At 57.4% G+C, this 10,718-nt stretch overlaps 2 protein-coding genes across 7 annotated transcripts; one reads left to right on the top strand and one right to left on the bottom strand.

Moving 5' to 3' along the window:
- Positions 1–228: 228 nt before the first annotated feature.
- PPP2R5B (protein phosphatase 2 regulatory subunit B'beta) lies at positions 229–9,313 on the top strand. Of its 5 annotated transcripts, none has more exons than XM_033416133.2 (15): positions 229–959; positions 1,459–1,873; positions 2,650–2,846; positions 3,463–3,564; positions 3,725–3,817; positions 3,943–4,073; positions 5,517–5,576; positions 5,677–5,785; positions 6,339–6,392; positions 6,466–6,516; positions 6,641–6,760; positions 7,615–7,742; positions 8,010–8,111; positions 8,255–8,320; positions 8,520–9,313. In XM_033416133.2, exons 2-15 carry the CDS (start codon positions 1,675–1,677, stop codon positions 8,665–8,667), a joined length of 1,560 nt encoding a protein of 519 aa, XP_033272024.1. In that variant the 5' UTR covers positions 229–959; positions 1,459–1,674; the 3' UTR covers positions 8,668–9,313. The 5 variants fall into 5 exon arrangements, with proteins under 5 accessions (XP_033272024.1, XP_033272019.1, XP_049569048.1 ...); XM_033416128.2 differs by having other exon boundaries at positions 1,418–1,873; XM_049713093.1 differs by having other exon boundaries at positions 231–959; positions 1,788–1,873.
- On the bottom strand, positions 9,311–10,716 carry GPHA2 (glycoprotein hormone subunit alpha 2). 2 transcript variants are annotated; one of them, XM_049713106.1, is made up of 4 exons: positions 10,584–10,716; positions 10,079–10,181; positions 9,734–9,918; positions 9,311–9,622 (listed from the first exon to the last, which is right to left on the bottom strand). In XM_049713106.1, exons 1-4 carry the CDS (start codon positions 10,683–10,685, stop codon positions 9,521–9,523), a joined length of 492 nt encoding a protein of 163 aa, XP_049569063.1. In that variant the 5' UTR covers positions 10,686–10,716; the 3' UTR covers positions 9,311–9,520. The 2 variants fall into 2 exon arrangements, with proteins under 2 accessions (XP_049569063.1, XP_033272034.1); XM_033416143.2 differs by having other exon boundaries at positions 9,311–9,918.
- Positions 10,717–10,718: the final 2 nt, after the last annotated feature.

Genomic DNA, 10,718 nt, shown 5'->3' with positions numbered 1-10,718 from the left:
CACCCCCTGCTCTGATGCTTTGCCACTCCTAGGCTGGCCCTTTAAACCCAGATCATGATGTCACCTTAGACAGCAAGGGACGGGAGGGGGACTGCAGGCCTGAGGAAGGACTGCATTTCCCAGCAGCCTTGGGTGCACCACACCCCTCCCAGCAGGCACTGGCTCACTGCAGACTATTAACCAGTCCAGTGCCAGTTTCTACTGGGGTTTTGAAGCGTCCAGCCATTCTGGAGTGAGGGTGGGGTTCCCTTGGGGGTGGAATGCCTGGGGCACAGATGGAGCAGGCCAAATCTTTGGGCCTGGCATAGGATTGGGCCTCTTTCCTGCCGGAGTCCTGGCATCGCCCCCAGCTTCCTGGTGCAGACTCCTGAGTCTTCCTCACTCCCTATGCAGTCTCCCTTGCAGAAAGCAGGAACCCAGCGCCAGTTGGACCTCTTCCCGCTCAGCTTCAGTCTTGTCCCTGGGTGCCCGCAGGGATTACCCCTTTGGTCAGGCAGCCGCTTTTATTGGTGAGGGGACTACATCTCCCAGCTGCCCCGGGCGGGAACTTCCTGACGCAGCACCCCACCCACCCACCCCGCCCCCGGCCCCCAAACCCGCGGGGATGTGCGGGCCGACTGGGGGAGGTGACTTGATGTCATCGTGAGCAGCTGGGCGGCGGGTGCCGGTGCGCACAGAGCCGGGGCTCCTGTGGTGCTGCGCGGGTTGGGTGCCACGACTTGAGGAGAGGTCTGCGCGCTGCCCCGGCCAGCCCAGAGCCCGTCGCGCGCCCGCGCCCCGACGCGGGGCTGAGTTGGGTGCACGCTCCGGCCCCCCCGGAGCCAGAGAGAGAACCCAGGAGCGCCGCCGCCCAGCGCCAGCGCCCTGAACCGGACCGCGGCTCGGGAGCCCTGAACAGCTGCTCCCTCCCCACCGGCAGCCCCTGGAGGGTCGGCGACCAAAGTCTGGGCATCTGAGAAGTGAGTGGCCCCCCCTCGAGAGGCAGATGAGATCTGGGAGCGAGGAAGGAGAAACTGAGGCGGGGGGAGGCTGCGGGTCGTGGAGGGGCAGGGGGATGGGACCCTCATTCTTGGGGAAGTCCCTGGTGACTGGATTAGTGGAGCAGAAACGGGGGCCCCATTCTGTTAGGGGCCAGGGATGAGGAACGAGGTCCCCGTTCCAGGTAAGGTCTGGCTGGCGGGAGAGGCCCTATTTCGAGATGGGTTGTTTTGGAGTCTGGGGCCTTTCAGTCAGGGAGAAGGGAGGGCCCTGTCTCCTGTGGGAGAGGGCTGCACCTCTCTTTAGGGTCTGGGCCAGGGTAGGAGGGAAAGAAGACTTGGGCGCTCCGCCGCAGCCCCACAGGCTGTCCTGAAAGAACTGACAGGCTTTCTCTGTCTCTTTCTTGCTGACCTCTCTGCCCTGACTTCTTTTTTAAAAGAGCCAGGGTGGGAACCCTAACTGGACTCTTCCGACCCTCAGGAAGGACCTGAGACCTGAGCCATCCTCCTCTCTACCGTGCTTGCCCCCCAGGACTGGGCAGTTGCCAGAGGCCCTGGGGGGGGGGCCAGGACTGTGCTGTGCTCCTCCCCACCGCACAGGATGGGCCCAAGTTAGTCAGCCCAGCCTCACGCAGCATCCTGCAGGCCCAGAGGGAAGCTCAGGGGCTCTGAAGGCTTGGCCCACCGCCTGACCGCCATGGAGACGAAGCTGCCCCCCGCGAGCACCCCCGGCAGCCCCTCGTCCCCAGGGCTGTCCCCGGTGCCCCCACCCGACAAGGTGGACGGCTTCTCCCGCCGTTCCCTCCGCAGGGCCCGGCCCCGGCGGTCCCACAGCTCCTCTCAATTCCGCTATCAGAGCAACCAGCAGGAACTCATCCCACTGCCCCTGCTCAAAGGTGAGCCCGGTCTTGGCTCCGGGGCTACCTGAGTCCTGGAGTGGGCAAGTGAGGTTTGGGGGTGGGGTGGTGGGAAGCAGCTGGCAGCTGCGATCAGAGGGAGTCTGGACGGCCCCTTCCAGGCCAGGGACTCCACCACCTGACCGCCACCTCCCAGCCCTCTACCCTCTCTGCTGACGCATGGCCTGACTGGCCTGTCATCCTTGGAGGTGGGGCATCTGGAGGTGGCGCCACCCTGGGGGGCAGACCAGGGCCAAGGGTGGGGCCTACAGCTTGGGTTCCAGGCGGCCACTACCAGCCCAGCTGCTGCCGGGGTCCTGGGGCAGGTGCTTAGCACGCTTCCCTGCAGTCACCGTGAGGTCCCCCCAGCTCTGGGCTACAGGGCCCAACTGGCTGAGGCACAGGCACCCGAGAGGTCCTCGGTGCTGGCTCTCCTCCCCACTTCTGGCTCTTAGAACAGAGTGCCGCCTATGAGAGGGAGGCAGTGGCTGTTTGGGCACCTGTGGAAAGGCCAGGCAGCCAGGGTCTGTTCCCATGCTTTAAAGTCAGGCTATCGTGTTCTCTGAGCCTAGGTTAGGATGAAGAGATGAAGCTCCTTTACTTCACAAGAATGGAGGATGGGACAGAAGTTGTTTGCTTTCTGCAAGGAGTGGGAGATGGCACAAAAGCATGGGGTCTGGGGGGCAGAGGAGCCAGCCTTAGGGATTAGGAGGGCCCGCCCCTGCCCAGAGCTGCGGCAGCTGGGGCCCAGGCTCAGCCCCCTCCTTCCTCCCCAGATGTGCCAGCCTCTGAGCTGCATGAGCTGCTGAGCCGGAAGCTGGCCCAGTGTGGGGTGATGTTTGACTTCTTGGACTGTGTGGCCGACCTGAAGGGGAAGGAGGTGAAGCGGGCGGCGCTCAATGAGCTGGTGGAGTGTGTGGGGAGCACTCGGGGGGTCCTCATTGAGCCTGTCTACCCAGACATCATCCGCATGGTGAGCACCTGGCACCTGGCCTCTGGGGGAGGGCTTGGTGCCCATGGGAACCCTAAGCCTGCCTGCGGAGCCCCCGTGCGGAGAATAAACCCACAGTCTTTGGCTTGGCCTCGAGGCCCACATCTTCCTCCCGCGCAACCCCTGTCCCAGCCCCACTGCTGCCCAGCACCCAGCCAGTGTAGGTAACTCAGTGCCTCCTGGGCTTGTCCCACCCTGCGCTTTTGCTTATGCTCTCCTGAGGCCTGGTGTGCACTCCCACCACGTTCCTTATCGCCATGGCCTGGCTCAGGTGCTGCCTCTTCCATGAAGCCTCTCTCAATGCCCAAGCTAGAAATCTCCCTTTTGCTGCTTAGAATGTCCTTAGACCTTACCACTTCCCATCTCGTCTTCCCTGCTGGACTGCACCTGATAGAGGGCAGGGATGTATCTCATCCACCCCTGGGTCCCCAACCCTGGTCCCAGGTCTATCCATGAACTAGATGTTCAGGTAATGATTGCCAAGGAGTGAACTGGTTGCTTGGGTAGGTGCTGAGGCCCATTAAACTTTGGATGAGGGATGTCCTGGTTTCCACCTTCAAGGGTTCTTCCATAGAGAACCCTGACTCTGTCCCCTCAGATCTCAGTGAATATCTTCCGGACGCTGCCGCCCAGTGAGAACCCTGAATTTGACCCTGAAGAGGATGAGCCCAACCTTGAGCCTTCATGGCCACATCTTCAGGTATGAGGGCTGGGGAAGACAGGGATCTGAGTTTCAGAAGAGATCCGAGGAGAGGGTAGAGGGTCTCCTTAGGCCCCGGACTGTTGGATGAGGGCCACAGGGCAGGATGAGGGGGGAGGCTGCTCCTGAACTCACCTTTCTGTCTGTTCCCCTCCTCCAGCTGGTATACGAGTTTTTCCTGCGTTTCTTGGAGAGCCCAGACTTCCAGCCCTCCGTGGCCAAGAGATATGTGGATCAAAAGTTTGTCCTGATGGTGAAGTGGGGAGCCCAGGCCGGGTGGTGTCATGGGGCAGGGGCAGGCTCTCTGAGTGGCGTGGGGATAGGATGGAAGCAACCTGGCTTGGCCTCTTTCCTAACCCCTGATCCTGTGTCCCACAGCTCCTGGAGCTATTTGATAGCGAGGACCCTCGGGAGCGTGAGTACCTCAAGACCATCTTGCACAGGGTCTATGGAAAGTTCCTGGGGCTCCGGGCCTACATCCGCAAACAGTGCAGCCATATCTTCCTCCGGTGGGTGCCTGCGGCCTACCCCGCTGGGACCTGGGGAGGGAGGGAGAGAGCTATGGGGAGAAGACAGAGCAAAAGCTTCTGGGCTTGGGGGCCCAGTTTCTTCTTGGCAACATATTATATAATTTTTGCTTATACAAATCCTGTGAGATCAGTAGAGAAAGGGTATTTATTTCCATTTTACAGATGAGGAAATTGAGGCTGAGAGATGAAGTGGTTTGCAGGGACTAGGTCAGTTCAGGGGGCCTAGGATCTAATGTCACACCAGGCCTTAAGGACCCAAAGAATGAGATTCTTTCTGCAAATATGTATTGAGCGCCAGTGCCCACTGGGCATCAGGGACCCACATTGCCTTGTAGTTGAGACTGGCTCTTGAGCTAGATGGTCTGTGTTTGAGTTTGGTTCAAATATTTGGGTGAACTTGGGCAAATTATTTAAGCTCTCTCCTAGTCTCCTCGTCTCTAGAATGGGAATGATAACTATGCTACACAGAGATAATCATCAAGATGAAATGAGGCAGTGCCTTCAAAGCACTCAGTGTAGCTCCTGGACCAAGGCCGGAACTCTGAAACATTAGCTTTTATCGTTATTAGCTAAAAAATAGGTGAGGCACGATCCCTCTCCTCCAGGAGCTCAGTGTATTAGATCCCTTGCTTATTAACTTTGCGGCAAGTTTCATTGAACTGCTGAGCCTTGATTTCTTCATCTATATAATGGATCTAATAAGGTCTACCTCCTGGGATAATTTTGAGAAGTACATAGCACAGAATAGACACTGTAAGTGTTTGTCATTCTTTTGGTTGATTGGCATGAGGAGCGGAGGACTCAGGCTAGGTGCCTATGGACTGGATGGGGACCAGGTAATGAGGGTTAGGGTCTCGGGGAGGAAGAGACGAGTTGGAATGCTTCATAGAAGAGAGGTTTGAATACCAGAGGGGAAAGGGTGGGTGGGATGAATTGGGAGATTGGGGTTGACATATATATGCTATTGGTACTATGTATAAAACGGATAGCTAATGAGAACCTACTGTATAGCACAGGGAACTCTACTCAATGCTCTGTGGTAACCTAAATGGGACGGAAATCCAAAAAAGAGGGGATATATGTATATGTATAGCTGATTCACTTTGCTGTACAGTAGAAACTAACACAACATTGTAAAGCAACCATACTCCAATAAAAATTTAAAAAAAAAAAAAGAAGAAGAAAGGTTTGAGCTGGGACCCAGAGTGGCACTGGTGGCTGGGCTGAGAGGGGTAATAAAGAGGTGGGTGTGGATCTCAGTGGGGCCTCGTTTGGGGTTTAGGGAAGGGAGCACAGCCTCTGGGTGGGGAGAGAGTTGGATTGATGTGCAGGCTGGGGGTGGGCAGGCAGGGTGACAGAGAGGAGGGCTGAACCTGCTCCAACTGCCTTGAGCCCTTCTGCATCCTTCTCTTCCTCTCAAAGGTTCATCTATGAACTCGAGCACTTCAATGGCGTGGCTGAGCTGCTGGAGATCTTAGGAAGGTGACTCTCTCTGGGCATCAGCTGGAGCCTCAGGATTCTGGGAGGAGGGACTGAGGCCCAGTCATGCCAACCCTCCTCATCTCTTCTGCCCCCTCCTCAGCATCATCAACGGCTTTGCGCTGCCCCTGAAGACCGAGCACAAGCAGTTTCTGGTTCGAGTCCTGATTCCCCTGCACTCTGTCAAGTCGCTGTCTGTCTTTCACGCCCAGGTAAGGCCCAGGCCTGGTCCTGCCACGGCAGAGAGGTCCTGACAGAGTCAGGGCAGCCACCCGGGCCCGCAGAGCCAGCCTGACACTCTGATTTCAGCCACACTAAAAGCGTGAACTCACGGGATCCTCTCTCACCTTTTTCTTGACTAATTCTGTTCCGTCTACCGTAGAGAATCCCCATGACCGTTTAAGGCCGATCTCAGACATAGCTGAAGCTCTGAAGACTTCCCAGCCCCCTCCCACTTGACCTGCCTGTGCAGGCTTGAGCTCTCCTCCTTCTGTATTCCCATAGATCATGATACAGATTCCGGTTAAGGAACCTTTTGTAAAATTTGTAAGGACTAGTTTGCTGAATGTTTCCCCTGTGAGGTCATTATTGTGTCCCTGCACACCAAGCATGGTGCTTGGTGTATCCTAGGTGGTCAGTAAATGATTGGTGACTAAGAGAATAGACATAGGAAATGAGCCAATGTCTAGCGTCCTGTCCTGGTCCCCTCCTGACCCCTATCCTCTTTCTCTGTGCCTCCTCCTCACCCACCACGCCCCGCTGCAGCTGGCATACTGTGTGGTACAGTTCCTGGAGAAGGATGCCACTTTGACAGAGCATGTGAGTACCTCTGGGGGGAAGGGCAAGCCCCCACCCCTGCAGGTCTGACTCTTTTCTGCCTCAACTCCCACAGGTGATCCGGGGGCTGCTCAAATACTGGCCAAAAACCTGTACCCAGAAGGAGGTATGAAGAAGGGCTTTGATGTCCACCACAGGGAGGTTGGGAGGGCTCAGCTTCCAGAGGGCAGGCAGGTGTGTGTCAGGGGAGGTGGGAACTGCTGCTCCCTGTGTCCCTTCCCCCACCCCAGGTGATGTTTCTGGGGGAGATGGAAGAGATTCTGGATGTCATTGAGCCCTCCCAGTTCGTGAAGATCCAGGAGCCCCTCTTCAAGCAGGTGGCTCGCTGTGTGTCCAGCCCCCATTTCCAGGTATGGGGCTGGAATGGGTGGGGGTGAGAGCCAGGGTATGGACTGGTAAGGTTGGCAAGTTGACCTAACACAGCTTCCTCTGCCCTCAGTTTCTCCTCTGGACCTTCCTGGGTCTAATAATGGGGAGATGCTGGTCTTAGGGTCAGGAGACCTGGGGTCAAGCCTCAGATCCACCTCCCACTGGCTGAGGAGCCTTGAGCAAATCACTTCACCACTCTGAGTCAGATTAGGCTTCCTTATCTGTAGAATGGGCCAACAGGTGGTGATGAGAGCCGAAGAGATGGCAGCATAAGCACATTTCATAAACTGAAATGGATGTTTAGCAAACGTCCATGAATGGGACGGATGGTTGTCCGCTTCCTTAGTGGCCTTAGATTTCATTAGCCCCACTTCAGAGCCCAGCAAGGCTTCTCCACACCATCCAGGCTGGCTGTAACCAGTGTTCTCCTACACGTGTGTGCAGACTTTCATTTTTATGAGCCATACCTGGTGGTTGTCAATTTTTCCTTCAGTTTACTGAATACCTCATTTGATGCTTACAACAGCCGTATGGAGGTAGCTATTATTAGCCCCACTTTACAGATTTGAAAACAGAGGCTGAGGGGTTAAATACCCTGTCCAAAGTCACGTGGCCAGTGTGTAGTGGAGCCAGGATTCTCCTCTGAGCGTTGGACTCCTAATCCAGTGTTCTTTTCACCTCACCATGTTGCTTCCTCCCGTGGGTCAGATGAGCCCTGAAGACGGGGTGTGTGGAGGGCAGGGCGCCCTGGGTTTGGGGTTGGGGATGGATACCAGGCCTTGCATGTGCAGGGAAGCCACTGCCAGGCGCCTACTCTGCCATCTCGCTGCCCCAGGTTGCAGAGCGGGCTCTGTATTTCTGGAACAATGAGTATATCCTGAGCCTCATTGAGGACAACTGCCATACTGTGCTGCCTGCTGTGTTTGGGACCCTCTACCAAGTCTCCAAGGAGCACTGGAATCAGTGAGTGCCCAGGCCTTGACCTAACCCACAGAACCTGGGGCAGGGCCAGCCAGTCCAGAACTGGGGTTACTGCTAGCTGGAGAGGATCAGGGAAGGCATCCGAAGATGGCAGAGGGGTGGTGAAAGGGGCAGGCAGAGGGCGGTGCTTGTGGTGTTCAGGGCTGCATGCTGTATTTGGGACACAGGGACAGGCAGAATGCCAGAGAGGGAGGTGGGACCCAACTGAAATTGCTCTCATCTCTCACCCCCTCCCTTGACCCTGCCAAGAACCATTGTGTCTCTGATCTACAATGTGCTCAAGACCTTCATGGAGATGAATGGGAAGCTGTTTGATGAGCTCACAGCCTCCTACAAGCTGGAAAAGCAGCAGTGAGTGCTGGGAGGCTGGACATGGAGGGAGAGGGGAGAAAAGCAGAAAAGAACCAGTTCCTAATGGTTGGAGGGAACCGAAGAGGACAGCCCACATCCCACCTGATCAGATGTTTAAAGTCTTTCCCTATGTTTTAGCCAAGTGCTGGGGCATCCGAGCCCAGTTATCCCCTGCATCCTCCAATTATCCTCCCAAGTACTTCTTCCAGGTATGGAGCATCCTATACTTCAGCTGGGGCCTCTCAGGGCCAGGCTGATCCATCTACTCCATGACCACAGGCTGGGACCAGTCTCTCCTTAGTGCCTTCTCCCCTAAGTGGAGTCTCTTTGCAGGTGGGGTGGTGGTGAGGGAGGCTGAATTGCAGGTGGGGCCCCAGGTAAGGGAACTGCCTCGCCCTCTCTCCCCAGGGAACAGCAGAAGGCCCAGGAACGTCAGGAGCTGTGGCAAGGCCTGGAGGAGCTACGGCTACGCCGGTTACAGGGGACCCAGGGGGCCAAAGAGGCCCCGCTCCAGCGGCTTACACCCCAGGTGGCCACCGGTGGAGGTCAGAGCTAAAGATCCCCAGAAGGGGAGGAGCTAAACCCAGAGCTGTCAGTCCCTCCATCCTCCCTCCTGCCCAGGGGTCCAGAGAGATACACACCTACTCCTGGCCTTGCCAGAGGGGGCTCGGAGGGCTTCCTGCCTGGCCCAGCCTGGGCAGTTTCCACTGGGGGGAGAGGAGGAGATGGGGGTCCGGGCAACAGAACTCTCAGGCCGTCCTGGCAGGACTTGACCAGGGCAAGCTTGACCAGGAAGCTGCCATCAGGGATCTGCCTCTGCCCCACAAAGCTGGGCTACAGACTGCAGGCAGGTTCCCACCCCCTGCTCCCAGCCTAGGGCAAGGGGACTCGGCCCCTCACCTGCCCCACCTTGTGCCAGCGGGAGGTCCTTCCTCACCCCACCATGGGATCCATGGTCTATTTATTCTCCCCCAGCTCACCTGCAACACAGACATTATCCTGGGCCTGGGGCACCCTCCTTCCTTCCCTCCCCTCCCTTGCCCTGTACATCCTTGTCCCCTTTTTATTTATTGGGCAGGGGGAGGGGTGAGGGCACAGGCAGAAGATTCCCTGTGTCCTGGGGCAAGGGTGGGTGGTCACAGTAACCATGGTCTGTTCCCCTTTCCCTGGCTGGGGGTAGATTTAATAAAGAGAGAAACTCATGATCTGCTTGCTTTATTTAGGACAAAGAGGGAGATGAAATGATGAAGGACTGGTTAGGAAGCCAGGCAGAGGTGGGGAAGAGGCAGAAACGCCCCTCTTCTCACAGGGTTGGAGCTGTTGTCCTTGCTGAGGTTCAGGATATGTAGGATATACTCCAACATTAAACCCTCTGACCAAGGGGAGGGTGGCGGGGGGAGAAGGATGGGCTAGTAGCGCGAGAGGCGACACATGTCACACTGGCAGGCCCTGGCCGTGAAGATCTCCAGCTCCTCCCTCCGGTCCCCCCCACAATGCAGCTGCACCTTCACCTGTGGGAGAGGTGGGTGTCTGTTCCACTCCCCTTCCTCAGGCCATCTTAGATCCCCATCTCCTCTGTCTCCCCTACCCGCAACGAGCACCACCGAGCTGGGCCCCCTCACCTTCCTCAGGCTGCTGATGGTGCAGCACTGAGAGACGGAGGTGATGTTATGTCGATAGCCACTGGCCACCAGCACCGAGTAACGGGAAGGGAAGGCGCTGGACTCGCAGTGGCCCACACAGGCCTGTGCCACATGGGAGCCCTGGCAGGTGCCTTGCCGGTCACTTCGCACCGTCACATTGAAGGCTAGAAGAAGACAGAAGAGCGGTAGATGGTGCCTTGGAGAAGGCTCGCCCAGCTCCTGTTGCCTGAGCCTCACTGGGTCCCTCGAGGGTGCTGCCTGCCCCTCTGTCCAGTCCATCAGCTCTTTGCTCCCACCCAGCTCTCTGCTCCCAGGGTTACTTACAGTGCAAGTAGCAGCCTGGGATGGCTGCCTGTTGACCCTGGCCTTCAGTGACCACCAGGACCAGCAGGCAGAGGAGCAGGGTTTGGGGGGACGCCATGGGCATCTGAAACACAGATAGGTAGATAGACGTCTGTAGATGGGTGTGCAGGTGGGAGAGGGAGTTCTTTCAACACTGCATGCCTCCAGGTGAATGAGGCAGGGCTAGGTTGGTCTGTCTGACTGGGGTGAGGCCTGCCTGTGAGGGGCTGTCTTTTCCTTGTACCTGCCTTTGGGTGCGTGTGCATGTGGATGTGCGTGTCTGTCTCTCTGGATGTGTGTGAGTGTGCACAGCTGTCCCAGTGTGACTTGTGTGTCAGCCCACTGCCGTGATTCTCCCCCCGAACTTCCTCCACCATCTGGACCACGAACCTCTGCCTCCCTCCATCTGCCCCATCTATCTGCCCGCAGGACCCTTATCTGCAGTCCCCAGCCCCTCCCAGGACTCTTCCTGCCTCAGTGAGCTCACCACTTCCAAGGCCCAGGAGCTGAGTGGCGTGTTGCGTGGCTCCTCTGGCCTCCTGCTGGTCTCCAGGCGGTGCTGGCTCTCCGGGTTTTTATTTGCCATCATTCTGGAGCCACGCCTTCTTGGAGGTCGGCTTTC

This window comes from Orcinus orca, chromosome 8 (assembly GCF_937001465.1).
Source record: "Orcinus orca chromosome 8, mOrcOrc1.1, whole genome shotgun sequence".
Classification (NCBI taxonomy): domain Eukaryota; kingdom Metazoa; phylum Chordata; class Mammalia; order Artiodactyla; family Delphinidae; genus Orcinus; species Orcinus orca.
The sequence above is the reverse complement of the archived record's forward strand: the minus strand, read 5'-3'. Positions and strand labels throughout refer to the sequence as shown.